At 42.2% G+C, this 21,110-nt stretch overlaps 1 protein-coding gene across 1 annotated transcript in view; it reads left to right on the top strand.

Moving 5' to 3' along the window:
- The window catches only part of LAMC1 (laminin subunit gamma 1), a 129,169-nt gene that overhangs the window by 68,324 nt on the left and 39,735 nt on the right, over positions 1-21,110 (top strand). The window contains exons 2-3 of the mRNA XM_058701712.1: positions 14,734-15,038; positions 19,547-19,677. Coding sequence (XP_058557695.1) covers positions 14,734-15,038; positions 19,547-19,677 — 436 coding nt within the window. The remainder of the gene's footprint in view (positions 1-14,733; positions 15,039-19,546; positions 19,678-21,110) is intronic.

Below are 21,110 nucleotides of genomic sequence, written 5' to 3'. Positions count from 1 at the left end.
GCTCTCAATGTAGAAGGAAAAGCAGATAAGAAAAGCTTATGTTTTTGAAGTGCTGGGAATGTGACCGACCTACCTGAAGTATGCTATGTAAGTAATTTGTGAGATGATCTCTTTGCCTTCAGCATCCCTTCACTGAATGTGGTATATACATCATTTATAAAAACAGTTTCAGTAGTGATCATAAAAAGTTTCTTCTTGCCGGAGAGGGACATTGAAATTCCTTATGATTTTCGAATTGAAGAGAAACTTAAGTTTCTGGAATTATAATGTACATTAATTTTGTTAATGTTTTATTTATTTTTAAGACAGAGAGAGACAGAGCATGAGTGGGCATGGGGCAGAGAGAGAGGAAGACACAGAATCTGAAGCAGGCTCCAGGCTCTGAGCTATCAGCACAGAGCCCGATGCGGGGCTTGAACTCACAAACTGTGAGATCATGACCTAGGCCGAAGTCAGATGCTTAACCAACTGAGCCACCGGGGGGCCCCTGGAATTATAATGTACATTAAAGGGAGGGTGATTTAACTGGAAAAGAAGCATATTTGAACAGGACTACTTAATCTGTAACACTAAATGCACCAATGATTTAGATTGACTTCTTGTTGGAAGTTTTGATTTTTGTTGCAATAGATCGTCAAATGTTCAAAACTGAGGCTATACTACAGAATATTCAATGTTTAATCTGAGTCTTTAGGAAGAATAAACAGATGCTTGCATCTGGGAGTGCAAGAGTGTTTACAAATACTCTAAGGAGATTGTGGGGTGCCTGGGTGGCTCAGTCGGTTAAGCATCCAACTTCAGCTCAGGTCATGATCTCACAATTTGTGACTTCAAGACAGCTCAAAGCCTGGAGCCTGCTTTGGATTCTGTGTCTCCCTCTCTCTCTCTGCCCCTCAACTGCTTGTGCTCTTTCTCTCTCTCAAAAATAAATAAACGTTAAAAAAAAGTTTCAAAAAATCTAAGGAGATTACATATATTGGATATTTGGTAGAGGGCATAATTTAATCAGGAACACAATAGCAAGTTCAAATACGGCCCACGAGAGATGAAGGGACGTGAAGAACACAAACTTTGGTTTCTAAAAGATAGTGTGTTGGGTGTGCATTTCCATTCCACTGCAAAGAGGGTGGGTGAATGAAAAATGAAGGGGGTATTCGTTGATACTTATCTTATGAAGGCATCTGCTTACAATCGGTCACTTGTGGAGAGAGTGCCAGCTGGCAGAGTATTTTCATGATGTAAATTGTCCATCCGCTCAGAAGAGCAGAAGTACAAGGAGGCCTGTGTAAAGGACTGAATTCCAATCCAGAGGACAATGGAGGGAGGTCCTCGCAGAGATCTAAATGGGATCTACTCGCATTTTCCACTTTATTTGCAGTTATCAACATGTCATTTTTCCTGCTCTCCCAACGATGAATGCTGTTTGAGCTGATTTCTCCATTTCCCTCCTTTCACTGCTGTTACTTCTAATTACGTCTCCACTTGGGATGTGCTCCACACCTGGAAAAATGGTGCTGCTTTTCACTGTACTGCTGTCTCCTCTGTCTTTCTGATTGGCTGATTTATTTTTGTGGGCTGTACCAGGGCTAAAGGTCATTACAGATGTGATTTTCAAAATGAATTACATCTCCATCCCCTCCTTTTTTAACTGCTCATCTTTTTGCCTGTTCATTTGCCAGAAAGGAAGCAGGTGGCATTTTTTTCCCTATGAAGTAATAAGTAATTCTTATATCAGATGTATTAGAATTGTTATTAATCTTGTAAAATTTCGGAATAAGCTTTCTTCATATATTTTTGTGGCAATACAGGGAAAATTCAATTTTCCTTGGACCAAATTTTCAGAGTTTGCCCTGCAGAAAAGAGGAAGAAGAGGTTTTAATAGAAATCTTTGTTCTTATGGTCTTTGATTTCTTAGATCAGGATTGGCAAGTGTTCTCTTTGAAGGGCCACATAGTGAATGTTGTAGGCCATGCATTCTCTTTCACCATTGCTCACCTCTGCCCTTTTTGCCAGAAAGCAGACATAAGTTCAAATGAATGGGTGTGACTTTGTTCCAGTAAAGCTATTTACAAAGTAGGTGGTTGGCTAGATTCAGTCTGCAGGCTATAGTTTGTCAGCCAAGGCTTGAGTGTGGAAGGAGATGGGATCAGTGACCTCAAAGTATTTTTTTCTTTTTAACGTTTATTCATATTTTTGAGAGACAGAGAGTGAATGGGGGAGGGGTAGAGAGAGAGGGAGACAGAATCCGAAGGCTCCAGGCTCTGGACTGACAGCACAGAGCCCAATGCGGGACTCAGACTCACAGACTGTGAGATCACGGCCTGAGCCGAAGTCAGATGCTTAACCGACTGAGCCACCCAGGTGCCCCTCAAAGTATTTCTAAAATGAAAAAAGAAAGCACTCCCTACAGATGAGATGTGAATGTTGTGAGAGTACTTAAAATCCGGAATATCTGCGTGCCGCGGTGGCTCATTCGGTTAAGCATCCGACTTCGGCTCAGGTCATGATCTCATGGCTCAGTTCATGAGTTTGAGCCCCGCACTGGGCTCTGTGCTCATAGCTCAGAGCCTGGAGCCTGCTTCAGATTCTGTGTCTCCCCCTTTCTCTTCCCCACCCCTGCTTGTGTTGTCTCTTTTTCTCTCAAAAATAAATACATATTAATGAAAACAAAAATAAATAAAATCCAGAATATCGAGTCTGGATTTTTAGTGTTCTTAAAATTCCTCAGTCTCCAATCTCCCCCTTTTCTCTCTGTCCCTTTTTTTCTTCCCCTCCCCCTGCTCCTCTCCCTCTCTCTAATACTAATATGAACTCCTTGTACTTTGCTCTTCGGCCCCCCTTGACATATATAGATATAAATGTAAATGTAAATGTAAATTATAAATATAAATATAAATATACACACACGTATCTATAATCTATTTTTAATACCTGAAATTTCTTCTCTGAAAAGTACATATTTCTACACTGGTATTTAACCAACAGAATGTAATACCGTCCCTGAAAATGCCAACATTACCTGGCACAGACTAGGGTTAAACAAGTTCTAGGCTTTTAGACAATGAAGAAAAAGTGTTTTCTTATCTTTTTGAGTGTACTGAAGCAGAAGTTAATTCTTTGCTTCCAGATTTCTTACCAGTGAGAATTGCTGTTGGTTTTGTATCATTTTATTAAATACTACTAATTGTTGGGAAGAGGAAGGAAGAAGTAGAGAAGCCAGAGGGGATAGGGAATTTGGTTTACAGGGAATCTTGACTAGTATCTGCATGGAAAGAACAACACTGTAAAACCCCTGGCAGTAGGCGAGTTTTCTCAAAATAGAAATGTATATTTCCACGTGCCTGGGAAATAGGGCCTTGAGGATACAAGTTGAGTGATAGGAAACTGTCATGGAGGAAAATGTTGGGGAGTTTGGGTTCAACTGGTCCGTCACCCAGCCTCCTCAGATGTGAAGTGAGCAAGCCCTGTGAATTTAACGTCTGAATGTGTCTTCAGAAAGATGGCTGTCATTCTGGTTCACTGCTCATGACTGCACAGTTAACAGTTGCAGTAAATTGCACCTTGAAATACGTGTGAAAATCAGAGTCACTGTTCATGAGTGCCTAAGTTCATTCTGCAGGGCAGCACTAAGGTCAGAACTCTTTCCCTACCTAAATCTTTGAAGCATGAGAACCAAGATGAAGAAGAGTTTATAGTAGGGCAATATTTCTCAAATATAACTGTACATAAAAACTCACCCAGGTTGCTTTTAAAAATACAGACATGGGGAGCTCACCTAGAACCTTTAAAAATGGAATTTCAGGAGATGAGGCTCAACAACTTGCATTTTTTTCAGAAGTTTTCCAGGTGATTCTGATAGGCAGTTGGTCCTTATCATGGGCTAGATTATGGGTCTAGGAAAGACTAGACCTGGGCTGGCTCTACTGGGGAGCATCCTTCCGGAGCTTCTGTGGTTTTGGGGTACCAGGTAACTTTTTAATCTAGATACTTACAGTAACCCTTGTCCATTCCATTATTTCTTCTTTCTGGAAGGAGATCTATGAGAAGTCTCAAAGAACTTTATTATGGACCAAAGTGGGTCTCTTTTACACACTTTCATTTATCTACACCGGGAAAGAGCCTCACTGCTCAGTGTAAATTCAGCTGCTGCAATGAATCGTTCCTATTGACATAACACATACTGTCTCCCCACCTTCTAAAGCAATTTCCTCTTGAACCCTTCCTTCTCTCCTCCACCTACCACCTTATTTCTTTATAGCAATATTACTCAGAAAATTGTTTTTATTAGCTGTCTCCAATCCCTGCAGCCCCTCCCCACTGGAGACACACACACATACACACACTCACACATGCATGTGCGCACACACACACACATTCTCTGGCTTTCATCCCTGTCATTCTACCACACCAGTTGTTGTCAAGGGCAGCAGTAAATCTCGAGGTTGTCGAATCCAGTGACCAATGGCTCAGTCTTCATCTTTCTCAGTCTTTAAGGAGTATTTGACTCTGTTGGCCATTCTCTTCTTCTTAAAATGTGTTTTAAGACTTGGCCTCTGACAAGGATGCGGGGAAAGAGGAACCCTTTTGCACTGCTGGTGGGAATGCAAACTGGTGTAGCCACTCTAGAAAACAGTATGGAGGTTCTTCAGAAAATTAAAAATGGAATTACCCTACAACCCAGCAATTACACTACTAGGTATTTATCCAAAGGATGCAAAAGTGCTGATTCAAAAGGACACATGTGGAACTTAAGGGGAGAAAAAACATGAAATAGAGGAAGGTAAGCAAAAATAAGATAAAAACAGAGACAAACCATAAGAGCCTCTTAAATATAGAGAACAAACTGAGGGTTGCTGGTGGAGTGTTCAGGGGGATGGGCTAAATGGGTGATGGGTATTAAGGAGGGCACTTGTTGGGATGAGCACTGGGTGTTATATGTAAGTGAGGAATCACTAAATGCTATTCCTGAAATTATTATTACACTATATGTGAATAAACTTGGATTGAAATTTTTTAAAAAGCTGAAAAAAAAAAACTTGGTCACTGAAATTCTATTGATTTTTTTTTTTTTTTTTTTTCTGCTTCAGTGGCTGTTCCTTTTTGAGTCTCCTTTGTTGGGTCCTTTTTTTCTTCCCCACTTCTAAATGTTGGTATGTCCCAAGACCCTGTTCTGTACCTCTCATTTATCTATATCCATTCTCTAGGTGTTTTTTTTATCTAACCCCATGGCTTTCAACATTATCTGTATGGTGGTGACTTCCAGATTTCTCTCTCTTGCTTGGAGCTCTTCTGAACCCCAGACTTGCATACATTAAGTGTCAACTTGACACCTCCACTTAGAAGTTTGATAAGTATCTCAAAATATCCAGAGCTTAACTCCTAATTTTCTTGCTCTCCATCCCCACACCTGTTCCTGTCATATTCTTCACTAAATAAATGGCACCTTCATCTTTCCAGTTGCTTCCATCACAGCTTACACCCCACATGCAATCAGTATAACTGGCTCCCTCTAGCCTCAAAATGGGGCCAGAATCTGATCACCGCTCACTGATCCCAGCCTGGACCAACCTACCATTATCTTGTGCCTTGTGCAAAAAGCCCCTCATTAGCCTGCTTGTCTTTCTCTGGTCCCCTTTATAGTTTTTTCTCAGTAAAGCAACCAGAATGATCCTTCTAAAATACCAGTCAGGTCATGTAACTCCCTTGGACAAGATCCTCCAGAGGGTTTTCGTATCATTCAAAGTAGAAGCCCAAGTCTTACAGTGGCCTACAAGGCATACATGATTGGCAATCCCTCCTTCCCGTCAGTTTCTCTGACCTCATCCCCCACACTTTCCTTCTTTTCCGCTCTTACTTCAGCCACACTGGCCTCCTCACCATTCCCCAGAACTTGCCAGGATTCTCCTGCCTCAGGGGTATTCGCATTTGGTTTTCCTAGAATGCTCTCTCCCAGAGGTCTGTTTCCCTTCTTCGTTCTCCTCAAATGTCACCTTATCCAGGTCAGTGAGACCATCTCTGGTGACAGTGTATTAAATGGCACTTCTCGATGATTTCCACCTTGTTCTTCACTGTGTCATTTATCATCTAATGCATTACATTTTTGTTTTGATTTGTGATTGTTATCTATCCCTTACCTACTTCACTCCCTACTGTGCTGTGAGCCCTACAAGTTTGGGACCTTGTCTGTCTTGTTCTCTGCTCTAGTCCTATACTTAGAACAGTGCCACAATATGTGCCTAGTAAATATTTGTTGAATGAATAGAAGAATTTGGACTTGGAATTATCAAGAGCAGTTTGGCTCTGATCCTTGACCTAATGGGTGGCTGTGGCAAGAAATTAAGCAATTGTGAAAACTGAGAAAGATATTTTGGAATTTAACATATTTTGCGGTATTTGTAGTTGTTTCTTCTTTTGAGGACAGATACCAATAGTATGTAGGGAAAGACAGAGCCAGGTTTATTATGAATTAAACTAGAAAGTAAAAGGCATTGTAGCAAAATGAAGGATTGAGTATTCTAAATAGCTTGATGGACTTTCACTTAAACTCACCTAGCAAGTAGTTGTTAAATAAATAAAAGTACACGGTTGGTCAACTTTCTGTGACTTTGGGGAGTGGAGGGTGTATCAGAGTCGATCTTAGTCTGTTATTGCATCATCGTAATTGTATATGAGAATCTTTTCCCCCTTAGATTTTCTCACTATTCTTTTACCATTCTTTATTCTTCTGTTGATAAAAGAAAAAATTAGTCAATTCTTAATAGTGCATGGATGTCAAAAAACAAGAAATAGCCTCCCATAAAACTATGGTGTCTTTTTTCTTTTTCATATCTTAATAATTAGACTTAATTTTAACGTATTGGTTTCATGCTGCTTATATTTCATTGCCTCTTTATTTCTGTTTCCTTAGTGTTATAATTAACTTCTTTATTTTCTTTATGTAACTCCATTAAATTCCACATGTCAGTCATTTCCTAATAGTTAGAACTCTATTGTTCAGCTGAGTGGATTTTTTGCCTCAGCTTGGCTGAGTGGGAGTAAATGCTGGCTTCATTCCTTTAGCTTGGTTCAAGGATTTCAGGCATGCTTGTGACCCACTAGCCTGAATTAGAGTCGGTACTGAGTCTTATAAACATGAGGTTTGGGTTAATAAAGCATATGCCCAGTTCTTGGAGTGCAATTTTACTTGGCAGTTTTGTTTCTTTTGGTGAAGGTTTCAACTAAAATGATAAAGATATATAAGTGAGGATAAATTTGTTGTACGTCTAGATGATAGAAAATATCTGTGACCTCCAAAAATAATTTGCACCTATTTGAAAGTACCGTCCAAGACTATTTGATATTCTAGTGTTAAGAGTCCTCTCTGTTCACACATTGGCTGTCTGATGATCTCATATTTAATTAGTGTGTTAAGCCAAATCACTTTTGACCCTTTAATTTGCTAAAAAGTATATGGCATTTTTTGGGTATTGCAGTTGGGTAATACAAGCAGCAAGATTTTACTTTTTGAGGATTGCTGTACTAGGTTGGTGCCTTGGTCTTATTCAGCAATAGCACCAAGTTACCAGTAGTTTGTGGGGGGAGTGGTAGGGAGAGAGTGGAACTGTCTTCTTTGGCTTAGACTTTAAATTGGTACTTTATGGAAACATCTAGTTTCCCTAAGAGATTATGGGTTTGTCTTCCCCAGATCCTGCCAATCAACTTCAAAACTTCTGTTTTCCCCTTAGCTCCATTGTTACAGCCACAGCATTACTTTTAGAAATAGCCTTTGGTACAGAATTTTAGCTTTTAAAAGAATTCTAAAATGATTATCTTCTCTGCTCCTTTATCTACCTGCTTTGTATATTTGGGATTGAAACTCTCCATGGCCCAGCGCCACTAATCTGAGCATGCCTCTGTCGGGACAGTGGCACATGTGTGATAGGAAGTGCTCATTGCGTGTATTCAGGAAGTTTGCAGTGTTGAAGCCTTTTGTTTATTCATTTGATAGGGATGCTTTCCTCAAATTGTAAATTCCATTGCAGTCGCTTCAATAAATTCAATTTAAAATGACTGTTTGTCAAAGCTATGAAGGTTACTTTTCCTCGACTGTAAGTTGTGCTGATTTAGATATGCCTCGCACAGAATTGTCCCCTTGCACTGTTGGCATTTAGCTGATTTACAAGAGAGAGGGGATGAAAAAGGAGCACCAAAATTTAAGGGAAAGAAGTGGGCTAATAAGTTTTTAAAAACCACCTATTTTGAGGATGAGTTTCAGGCCATAGAAACTAGCCTTTCAACGGGTGGTTCGGCCTGAGTTTTCTAGTGGTTGGCATGAACTCCGTGCACCATCTCACCTCCACACATTCTGTGTGTGATTGTTCCCCTTTATGCTTTCTGATCACCCATCTGTGTCCACTTGAGGATCCCACATTCAGCATTCACTTGGCCCTGGGTCATCTTGACGGGCCAGGCCGTATTTGCACAATCTGTCTGCCGAGGTGGAACAATAACAGCTGGTCCGCAGCTGTACACGTTGTCCTGGGAACTCTTATTTCAGCCAGCAGTTATACTAACAGAAATGAAAACGTTTTCAAATAGTTGCCTTCTGTGACCTCCTGTTTGTGTTAACTGTTTGGAGAATCCCATTTAGTAGCCTGAGCGTCTGCCATCTCTAATTGCCTTTATGCACCACAACCTTACTGAAGTTGTGTACTGCAAACGTCCAGTTTGACTTCAAGGAGAACAGTCACTTTCTGACTCTAAGGAGTTAGCACGTAAGAACAATAGTGAATCAGTGACTCCTGATTTGATACTTTAGAATGAACCGGTTCTCTTCATTGAATTCAGGCCATGGAAGGGCATTTTCAAGTTCTGGAAAATTCTGTATAGCCATTGTCGTTCATTACCTCACTGTAAAGGGGGCTGTTTCACAAGATCCTCATGGAATTCTTCTGAGCTGCACATAACAGAGAGGCATTTATGTTCCCCAGCAGTCAGTACTTGAATCCAATTCTAAGACAGCAAGGGTTTCTCCCCTACTCAGAAAGATTAGAAATACTTAACCACGTAGGAGGCTTAAGCAGAATTCCTTGGCTTGGCCCTGTGTGAACAAAGGCTGAATTCTCATTGTTCAGACACCCCCCCCCCCCCCGCCTCCCCTTCTCTCATTCCCTCAGCCAGCATGAACTGTAGGAATCAGAGCAGGAAGTAATAGTTAATTTTGTGTGCCTCATTCTAAACATCTGTACTTGAGTCTTTTTGTTTATGGAAGGAATGTGTAAGGGGGAGGGGGGAAAGCAGTAGAACATTCAGAAGCTAAATATTTTCTTGAGGGTGTGTATATCTATGGTTAGTCTTCATGTGCATGAACGTGAGGTGAGTTGAGGGGAGGAGGGGGGATGTTCTAGTTGTATAGTTGCTGGAATACTTTCCAGACGTCTACTTACTGATTTTCTTAATTGTTTGGCTTGGCCTCTTTACCTTAAAGTCATACCGCCTACTTTTATATGCTCCCACAGTGTAAAAATAGTAGAGAAGCTATCATTGGACTAGAAATCAGGAGACCTGGTCCTGTGTCCTATTTATCTACCATTTAACTAGATCTTTTCATTTTGTCCACTGTGAAACAAGTAGGATGGATAGATAAAGAGCAGGGAGGTATGGTGAGGGAGAAAGAGAGGAGGAGAGCGACTGTCCATGACAGGTCTTGACTGCAGCTGTTTAATGGAATAAAAGCCAGCTCCTTAGTTTCCCAGTTTTTGATTATCCATGACTACAGGTAATTGTGGATAGATAACTCAGGCCTTGACTCTTCTCCATTTTCTGTATTTGCTTCCCTATTTATTCAGATTAGATTCCAAATCCTTGATGTAATTTCAGTCCCCTTTTCTTATCCATAAAAGGGGTATGAAGTGGCTGTAGAAAATTGCACCCACACAGAGATATCTGTGCAAAGTCTGTACCCTGTTCTTGGCAGCCCTGTTTCTGCCCAGCAAGGATTCTTTTCCTCTAGTCCACTTTCTCTGTGGTCTCTACAGTGGCTCTTATGAAGTCTCTACCCTCTCTTCAGATATTCCCACTGGCTTTGCTCTCAACCCCTTAGCAGGTACCTGTGATTTTCACTGCACAGAAAAAATAAAGTCATCAGAACTCTTTCAACTTGCATTCCTTAAAACCTACTCAGTCATTTGCATTTGCTCCCACATAGAAAGTAAGGGTACGGGTTTTCTCCTATATGGAGCCAGTTCTCTCATTAGCACAGAATCCCATTCTTATTTCCTAGCCTTGTTTCCACATTCAGTCTTTCCCTGTCAGCTGACTTGACCACAACAGCATATAATACAACCTCATATCTCCTATCTAAAAAAACAAAAAGGAAAGAAAAATCTTCCTTGACCCTACATTCCATCCCCTTCTCTTCATTCTCTGCCCCCCACCTTGCCAAATGTTATAGCAGGTGACTACACTCGTTGTATCTTCTATCCTACCTTTTTGAATTTTTTTTTATTTTTTTTTTAACGTTTATTTATTTTTGAGACAGAGACAGAGCATGAACAGGGGACGGGCAGAGAAGAGAGGGAGACACAGAATCTGAAACAGGCTCCAGGTGGTCAGCACAGAGCCCGACGCGGGGCTCGAACTCACGGACCGTGAGATCATGACCTGAGCCGAAGTCGGACGCTTAACCGACCAAGCCACCCAGGCGCCCCTCTATCCTACCTTTTATCTGCCATTCATCTTCAATCCCACCCACCCTGCCCACAGGACTGCTCTAAGTACAGCAGTGACCCGTTTGTAGCTTGAAGCCAATGGACATCTCAGTCATTGTCTTACATGACTCTCTTAGCATATTTTAATACCAGTGATTATTTCTTCCTCAAACCTTCTTGGCTTCCATGATATTGATGCTCTTACTTGTCTCCCTCTCTGGCCTCACAGCCTCCTCTGTAGTCCTACCATCTGCTGTCTGTGCTTTAAATGTTGATGCTCCTGAGAGTGATCTCAAAAGTCAACTCTCTTCCACTCAGCACACTTGCTTCATTGGTCTCAACCATACCCAACCTTCACCATCCATCTACATGCTAATCTATATATCTGACTCAGACGTCTCTCTTGGGCTTTCAGACCACTCACATCCAACTTCATACTAGACATTTCCTCTTGATTAGATGACCCACAGACACCTCAAAACTAGTACATCCAGAATTGAACTCATGTCCCCATCCTGCCCTCTACCGCTGCCTCCAGTCCTGCTTAACCTCCCCTGTCCTCTATTTCAGTGGGTGGCTCTGCGCTCCATCGACTTGTTTGTAAATTAGGAAACTGTTATTTTAAATCCTTCTACCTTATTTCTGGAAAAGAAGCTTTGACAGTGAAACAACATGTCAACAGAGTAAAAGAAGAGGAGGCTTTCAGAGGTGGCTCCTGCTCCCTCTTACTCTCCATTGGTCACCAAGTTACTACTGCGGTCTGCTTCCTCCATCTCACCCAAATCCACTCATTTCTTTCTATTCCGGCTGCCCCTGTTTTTAGTTCAGCCACCGTCATCTCTCCAGGATTATTGCCACATCTTCTTTTCTCCCTACTTTTAATCCTGTCCTTTCCAACCTAATCTCTACCCAGTGGCCAGAGTGATCTTTATAAAAGTCAAATCTGATCATGTATTTCCTGGTGCAAATCCTTCAGCAGCTCACCATTGCCCTTAGGTTGAAGTTGCTCTTTAACATGGCCTCAGGCCTGGCCTGCTGTCCTTCCTGGTGAGTCCATCTCCAGCCACTCTCTCCAGTTCTCGCTGTGTTACACAACTCTGATTCTCAGTGATCACTCCTCTGTGTTCTCTGGGCTTTCATACATGCTGTTTCATTTGCCTCGACCACTGATCCCTGTTTGCTTGGGTACTTCCTCTACATTCCTCAGGTCCTGGATATTGATGTTACTTCCTCTAGAAAATGTTTTTTGACCCTGCAAGTCCAGGTTAGGTGACTTTCCTCCATGCTCCCAGAACTTTGTGCACTTGTCCTGTCAAAGCACTCATCGCAGGGGAATTGCAGTGGTCTGCCTCCACCACTGGACTGACTCTAATTCGGAGCGCAGTGTACGTGGCCGTGTTGTCATGTGGCATGTGTGAGCCTCCTTTACCGGTTGCCGCAGAGCCCTTTTTCTCTTCCAGCTGTGGCCGTGGGTCGGAAGGAAAAAGGCAGCTCCAAAAACAAGGTTCAGTGAGTGCGGCCGGCACCAGTGAACTAGTTTGCTTCAAAGTTTAATGCTAGTAGCAATGTTGCTTACTCACCTTCTGCCTGCCGCCCGGTGCTATGTCTGTGGCAGCAGTGAGAGGGACCACAGAAGCCCATTTCTTTCAGAGTGTGGCTCTGTGATGCCGATTTTAGTCTGGAACACAACATATCCAGCTCCATTTTATCTTCTCTCCTTTGATCCAGTCTCCTGCAGGTTGGGTTGTTAAAGAACAATGAGATGTCAGAAATGGAGACAGAGAGAGTAGAAACAGCAAGGGTAATCTGTAATCCACAGGTTAGTGAGTAAGCCTTTGAGCATCCCAGACCACCTGTCCTGAAGAGAACTCAATTGTTTCACCATTCCAGAATGTCTTAGATCATCTCTGGCATGCCATAGATATTATATTAAAAATCCACGCCCTCATTCAAAGGGAACACACCTTAACGGTTTTGATACAGCAGAGATAGAGGTTAAATTTTCATTCTTTTAACAAGACAGTTGCAAACTGGATTTTCATAACCTGTGTCCAACAAAATGTAGTACTGCATCTTAGGTAGAAGATCCAGATTTGTGTCCTACTCTTTAGCAACTACTAGGTAGTCCCTGGCCCAGTCAGACCTTTACATGTGAACATAGTCGGGATCCTAATTCAGGATTTTTTTTTTTCTAAACTCCATTATAATAATGCCTTATATTTGTATAGAGTTTTACAGTTAACCAGGTATACTTAAGATCTTAGTTTGTCCTTTCAACAACACTTTGAGGTAAAGGGCTCAGGGGTCATCACCTTCATTTTTGCAGAGGAGAAAATGGTGGAACAGAAATCACACAGCTAGTCATTGAAGGAGCCAGGACCTGAGCTCAGGTCTCATAACGCCCAGTCCTGCGTTCTCTCCATCATGCCACACACCTTTGTGTTCAAAATTGTATGTGCGTTTCGTGTATGTGGGGGACAGTTAATTAAACTTCTCTTTTAAGATCTAGACCGCCTAAGAAATAGTTAGATAAGGCTCATCGTATTAGTTTATTGTAGATAATACTGGACTAAAGAATAGAGCCTGGACACATGACTTACATGGGCTTTCTGCTCTCCCCCCGTCCCCTCCTCTCCAGCCCAGTTGAACTCACCCACTTAGTCCCGCATCTAGTAGTAGGACAACAGCAGGCCTCCCTGGCACAGAGGCAGACACACTGCCTTGCGTTGAGGAGTCCAGGACAGGACCTTAGGCAGGCAGCTGGAGAGTGAGCTGAGGAGATTCCAGGCCACACGTGACCATCACTCGTCCCCTGAGGATGAGCAGGTACATGGAAGTAAGAGGATGGCAGAAGTCTCTCCTCAACACTTCTGAGAGTGTGCAGGAGTTCCTCTTCTGTGAGCTTTATAAGAGAGGACTGAGCTGGTTCTTCCTGTGGAGTTAATCCACTTGGGAAGGAAAGACTGTAAGGTCTTTGAGTGCAAGGACCTTTTATGTCTAACACATTCTGTGCCCCAAAGTGTATAGTGTAGGACTGAACATGTAGTTGTGCCCAATAAATACTTGTTGGCCGGTCTGTAATCTTCACTATAGCATGGAAGTTGCAGAGGATAAACATTGTCAGAGAAAGACCCAATTTGTGAATGAAAGGTGATTAAAAACAGTTGCACATTGTCTTTTTGACCCACCTGAAGGCACACTGGCTGGCAACCAAGGTGTCCCAGCCATCAGACCACACCCTGGCTGCCACAGGGAGCTGTCTGACCGGTGGCTCTTCCTCCAGAAGACAGCAGCCCAGTTCGTCCCTTTTGCCGACTTTCCCTGTTCAGATCTTGCATATTCTCCTTTGAACATATTCAAACAAGTTCTTTAAACTCCCATTCTCCTTTTCTCTCTCTCCCTTTTTTTCTCTTTGTTCAGCTGCTAGAGGAATTTTTTTTCTTCCTTTTCTACTCCCTGCCCCATCTCTTAATCACTGTCCTTTTCTCTTTCTCAAATCCCTGTCTTAACTTGGTGGATAAGTAGAAGAATAGTGCTGAAGATAGTCCTCCTGCATCAAGAAGTAACATTATAGTTAATAGAGTGAGTTTTTAAATACCTTGAATGTTTCCAGAATACTGATCTAGAAAGTCAGCAAAAATTTTCTTTTCTGTTTTTTTTTTAATTAAATTGTTTATGCTGAAGCACCAGCATTAAGAATAAATGTACTTTCTAATTCAATTTTGCTTTTGTTTGATAGAAGTACAGTGCTACCATTTTTCATGGCAAACAAAATTTCAACAATGCATGTCCTAAACAAGCTTTTATGAGCCAACTTATGAACCCAACTATAACTTGTCATTTCTCAGGGAAAACACCCACTATTTCCAGGTTTCCAATTGCCTAATGGACACAGCCAATGTGTCGTGTGTTCTGGAACCATCTTGGTCCAGGGTGCACAGGGCAGTTTGTGTTCTCTCTTCGTCAAGTTCCAAAGCAAATTGGGAAGAGAGGGAATTTCTTTGCTTCCTATGTATGACTTTTGAATGTCTTGTTTGTCTCACAGGAAAAGCTTTTGACATCACATACGTGCGCCTCAAGTTCCACACCAGCCGCCCAGAGAGCTTCGCCATTTACAAGCGCACACGGGAAGATGGGCCCTGGATTCCTTACCAGTATTACAGCGGCTCCTGCGAGAACACCTACTCGAAGGCAAACCGTGGCTTCATCAGGACAGGAGGAGATGAGCAGCAGGCCTTGTGCACAGATGAATTCAGTGATATTTCCCCTCTGACTGGAGGCAATGTGGCCTTTTCAACCCTAGAAGGAAGGCCGAGTGCCTACAACTTCGACAATAGTCCGGTGCTGCAGGTAATGCATCCAGAATTTAGCTTTGCCTCCGGTTAGTTGTTCCATGTACCTACGGGATGCAGGAAGATGGATTGTATGGGGGCCTTTGGTCCCACTTCAGAGGGAGGGGGTGGGTGTGGAATCTACCCCAGCAGGACGGACAGGTGGATTTTATCCTGCTCTCCTGTAGATGCTCAGTATGGGAAGAAGAATTGTTTTGTTCCTGCTTCCCAAATGATGTTCTTCTATCCCTGTGCATGCACCAGTGATTTCTGGGCTACAGCTTCTAGAAATCTTGAAAGCCGAACAATTTTAACTTGGCTCTTTACTCACAGTGGAAACATTTTGCTTCTGACCTTTTGAAGAGAGTATTTGAGTCTACCCATTATTTTTGCATCCTTTCTTATCTCTTCTCTGATTTGACAAAAGGAAAAGTATTTTTTAGTGTTCGCAAGGGGGAACAATTGGAGCAACATCTGAGAACGCCATCCTTCTTTGTAACCGTGCAGGGAAATTTGGACTGGGTCTGTTTGGCCCTGTTGTCAGTCATAAAAACTTCTCATCACCTAAAGGCACTGGTGTTTGTGACAAGATATAAATTTAGGTACACATGGTATAGTGCCTGAGCATCAAGATAGAAACTTTTCTCCATTTAAGCACAAAAAGAATTAAAGCTGTCCTTTTTCTCGAAAATTCTGTGCACATATTCCTTATATGCCATAATTTGGAATCTTTCTGTAACACAGAATTGGAGATGCTTCTGTCATGTGGCTGAAGTTAACATCTAAATGGGGACAGCCTGTATTAATTGACTGAGACAAAGACTGGATGTGGGTTTGCAAATGCTGTGTACATTTTATGAAAAGCTGTTGGGATTTCTAAGTAGGGAGTCCGCTCATTCTTCTGGGCTTCATGCTTTTGTGTCTTCTCACGCTTTCTCTTTGAAATTTATTATATTCAGAGACTTTCTAAATTGGTTGTATGGCTTTGCATTGTGTCAAAAGATGAGAATCTATTTCTCTGTGGGTCCAATTCTTCCCTTCCATTATATTTCTGTAGTTTGCTGGGCGATTGTACATCTTGATCATGGTAAAGTCTGAGGTTATGATGAGCAGTGAGTATGTCTGCAAAGGCCTTTGAGTAACGTGTTTCTTGCAATGGTGATAAGATGTATTCAAAATAAGTAGGAAGAATTAACTGCTTTTGATAGATGAAAACACAGAAGACTGAATGTCTAGGGGAGATGTGATCTACAATTTTCTTAAGCTGATCAACTAGCAAACATTTGCTAGCTTAGTTTCTTAACTATCCAGATTATTATATTTTACTGTCCTGCAGAGACAATGGTATAGTCAGCGGGGAAAAAGCAGTGACATTATGTGACTGTGATTTTATGGCACCTTTGCTAACTGTATGCCTTGTCAGCCTATCTTGAAGCGGTTCCCCCAGCTGTAGGGATTCTGTTTGCTACTCTCTCTCTTTTTTTTTTTTTTTTTTTTTTTTAAAGTACTACTCCCAGTGTGGGGCTCGAACTCATGACCCTGAGATCAAGAGTCACATGCTCTACCAACTGAGCCAGTCAGGCATCCCTGATGTTTGCTACTCTTTATGCCATAGGAACTCATGAGACTGAATGTGGTGAAAATGCTATGGGCATCTGTAATCGATTTGGTCAGTTGCTGTCATTATGCAAAAACATTAATTATGTGCCTCTGAATGTAAGAGGTCTGGTTTTCATACCCAGTTGCCAAGGAGGGTTAGCTGATTTGACTTTAGCTGATAATGACCCTTTTTCCTCATTGCTTCCTGTGCCTCTCTCCAGAAGCTGTGATCTCCCAGATGGGAGAGGAGACCCTTCCTGGTTTCATTGTATATGAATATTATTAAGCATATACTGATTTATAATAATAGTCAACTTTTATTACAACACTTGCTATAAGTGCCAAGCAGTGTCCTGAGCCCTTGAGATATATTAGCTATATGTACTCATTTAACCCTCATAATAACTCTACATGTAGACACTTTTAAAATTCTATTTATTTTTATTATTTTTTGAAAGAGAGTATGCACGAGCAGGGCAGGGGCAGAGGGAGAAGGGGGAGAGAGACACACACACACACACAGAGAGAGAGAGACACACACACAATATCTCAAAGCAGGCTCCATGCTTAGCACAGAGCCTGACATGGGGCTTGAACTCCTGAAACTGCGAGATCATGACCTGAGCCAGAATCAAGAGTTCGGCACTCAACCAAGTGAGCCGTGCAGGTGCCCCTCCCTTCTTGGGGCGGGGGGCAGGTAGACAGTTTTATTATCTTCATTTTACAGATGAGGCATGGGCATTATTTATCAGGAGAGGTAAAGTAACTGATCCCAATTGCAGTTTTAAGGAGCAGAAATGGGATTCAAAACCTAGAAAGGCTAGCTCCAGAGCCTGTTCTTTTTAAGATGCCCATTGTGAAAAAAATGACTTAAACCTAACTCTTGAGAAGCTTTTATTCAAGGGAAGCTGTTATAAAGATGAAGCTTGAAGGAGAGATAATAAGCATTAAACACAGAGATATGTTTAGCTATTTACATTACAGACGACTAAAAGATTCCTAGCATTGTGGCCATGAGTGGGTGTTGTTATTGGAGCTCCAAGTTTGCATGCGGTGGAATCATCATCTCTTCTCCTTTCTAATTATACTTGGAGGCTTCACGGGGATTAGCTTTTATGAGGCCTCGATGTTGCTCTGTATGCCAGGTGTTTGGCATGGTTTAAGCTGTGCTCCTTAATCAGGGGTGTGCCTCCCAGTCTCATGGGGAGCCTCCTGGAAACACAGACGCCTGCTGCTCTGCACTTGCTTGTTGCGTCTCCACTGTTGATGCCCACGTGTGGTCCCACGATAGGACTTTCCGTGGAAGTGGCATCTTTGGGTGGTCATGTATAATATGCTACTCCAAAACTTAACAGTTCTAAATGACCGTGATTTATTATTTCTCCTGATTCCGTATTGACCTGAGCTCCCTCAATGGCAGGTCAGCTGGGAACTGGGTTTGTCTCTCCCTGTGGCCTTAAAGCTTCAAGGTGACTAGACTAGGCTTCCTCGCATGATGGCAGAAGTGTTCCAGGAGAGTAAGTCCCAGTGCACAAGTGCTTATCAGACTTCTGTTTGTGTCACATTTGCTCATGTCCCCTAGGCAAAAGCAAGTCACATGCCCCAGCCTAGAATCAGGGTGGAAAGGGACTGCACAGGGTGTGGACACTGGCAGAATGATTCATTGGAATCATCATTATAACAGTCTACCATAGAGGTAAACATCTGACTAAAATTAGCTCAATGAAAGGGCATTTATTATAAGGGCTTAGAGCTCATAAAACCTAGGGAAAAACTTTAACTTACATTCTTGTCCTCTGTTATTATGGTACACCTACCAATTTGATCAGTTGTGGTTTCTTCAGATTTGTTCATTTGCTCAGCCTATGTATTTGAGCACCCACTGTATGCTAAGCACCAGGGAGACTGCAGTAAACAAAGCAGATAAGTCCTTCTCTTGTGGGGCTTAGAATCTTGGTGGTGATTAGAATGGTGGGCTTAGAATGATGGTGGCGGTGGCAGTGGCGGGGTGGGGGGAAGGTGATGGAAAGAGACAATATAAATAAAACAGGGGGCACCTGGGTAGCGTCTGACTCTTGATGTTGGCTCAGGTCATGATCTCACGGTTTGTGAGTTCGAGCCCTGCGGGGGGGTCTCTGCGCTGGCAGTACAGAGCCTGCTTGGGATTCTTTCTCTTCCTCTCTCTCTGCGCTTCCTCCGCCTGCTCGCGCGCTCTCTCTCTCTCTCTCTCTCAAAATAAATAACTTAAAAAAAATTAAGACAGGAGAGTGAAATAGGGAGTTGGGGTGGGCAGCAATGTTTGGTTGGGTGGCCAGGGAAGGCCTCACAGAGAAGTGACATTATGGGAAGGGTCAGGACAAAACTGCATCTGATTGGCCCCAGCCAGCATAATGATTTATTATTTTGTACTTGGATGTCTCTCCCAGATCTATCAGTAGTAGACTAGGGATGGAGGGAGAGGTAGATGATGGTACAAAATGGGCAGGAGGAGACAGTGACCAGCATATCTAATACCACTGTGGTGCCCCATGAGCTCTGTGCTGGCTTCTCTGCTGGATTTGGGGCACGGATACAGGGTGGAGAGAAGGGGCGTGTGTACGGAGTCCCTCCTGTATGCTAAGCCTTTAAAAGTATATTTCCTCTAAGCCTGTCAACAGCCTTGTGAAGAAACGATTATTATTCCTGCTTTTTGGGACTCTGAGTGATAACAACTTAGATCAAAAGAAGGGAAGAGTCCAGAAGGAGAAAAATACTAGGAAATTAAGGGAGTCCTCGAATAATATATCCGATTTAATGCTAGAAGAGGACACAAGTCACATGATATATTAACTGTTGGAAAAGTTTAGAAAATTTTGTTGCATATATGTCCCTCATCTTCAGTTCCTTTACCTTTTTCTGTTCTTTTTATTAATTTTTTTTCCCTCACAGGAATGGGTAACTGCCACTGACATCAGAGTCACACTCAATCGCCTGAACACCTTTGGAGATGAAGTGTTTAACGACCCCAAAGTTCTCAAGTCCTACTATTATGCAATCTCTGATTTTGCTGTGGGTGGTAGGTAAGTAAATCATTAAATAACTTTGAAAATGACTGGAGCTTTGGTTTAGAAGTGAGTGTAGCAACTTTCTTACAACCATATTAATTAATAATTTTGTTATTTCTATAACCTTGTCAAATCAGCGCCCTTGCTGAATTCTTGCTGGGCACCTCAGCACAAAGCTATGCAACAAGCACTCTGAAGCCACCATGGAAGCATAGGACATTCACCTGCTGAAAAGGACTTGACCTTCCAGGATCGTACAAATGAATGGGGCAGGCAGTGTATGAACGTGTGAAAAATTAAACACATGTTTTAGATAAAAAGAGGCCCTATGTCAGAGAATGAGACAGAACTCTCAGGCTAGAGAAGCAGATGGGAACCAAGCTGGGCCTTGAAGAATGGGTAGAATTTGGATAAGGAAGCAGGATAGGTGGGTGGGATTCAGGAGGGTGGGTGTGTCATGAGCAGAACTATAGGGTTGAGGAGGTACCTGGGTAGCTCAGTCGGTTAAGCGTCTGACCGGCTCAGGTCATTATCTCATGTTCATGAGTTTGAGCCCCACATCGGGCTCTGTGCTAACAGCCCAGAGCCTGGAGCCTGCTTCGGATTCTGTGTCTCCCTCTCTGCCCATCGCCCATTCGCACTCTGTCTCTGTCTCTGTCTCTGTCTCTGTCTCTCTCTCTCAAAAATGAATAAACATTAACAACAACAACAAAAACAAAAAAAAGAAGTGTAGGGTTGGGAGATTATAGGCTTACTAGGCTTAAGAAAAACCTCCTTGGTGAATATTTGGAGTAAATGGAGTGAAAGCTGATGGAGGCTGTAATCAATGAGAAATCGTGTACTTTTTTGAAGTAAGACTATGATATCTAAACAGTGGTTAAGATTAGTTGCAGGCAAGGTGAAAGAGTGCCATCAAGAGAATTTATATTCTTGTTATGATGCTGTGATGTAGGTGTTAGATGACAAATATCTGGCATTAGGGTGGTGACAGTAGATTGGAAAGGAATAATTTAGGTGGATTTCATTGTGAAGCAAGAATTATCAGGCCTTTAGGCAAAGATGATTTTAAGGTTTAATGATTAGGAGAGTGATGGCACTATGAATGAAGTAAGTGAAGAAGATGAGTTAATTTAGGGAGATGATGAGTTGTAGACATCTAAAATTTTAGGTTATGGGGGATATCTAAATTTGTGCATTAGTGAAGGATAGGAGTCAGGAGAAAGATGAGAGCTAGGGATATAAATTTAGGATATATCTGGCACACTGTAGATGTTCAGGAAAGGTCTGAGTGTATTAGGACATAGTGGAAGCTGTGGAACTGATTCTGTCTGTAAAGAAGCCAGTGAGGGAAACATCAGGACACCAGAACGCGTGTTAATACTCATGGACATTTCCATGAGTCCTTAATTTATGACTGTGCCTGCATCCGAGGGATCCTTCAGGGATTC

The sequence above is a fragment of the Neofelis nebulosa genome, chromosome 15, assembly GCF_028018385.1.
Source record: "Neofelis nebulosa isolate mNeoNeb1 chromosome 15, mNeoNeb1.pri, whole genome shotgun sequence".
NCBI lineage: Eukaryota > Metazoa > Chordata > Mammalia > Carnivora > Felidae > Neofelis > Neofelis nebulosa.
This window is presented reverse-complemented; position numbering and strand designations above follow the sequence as displayed.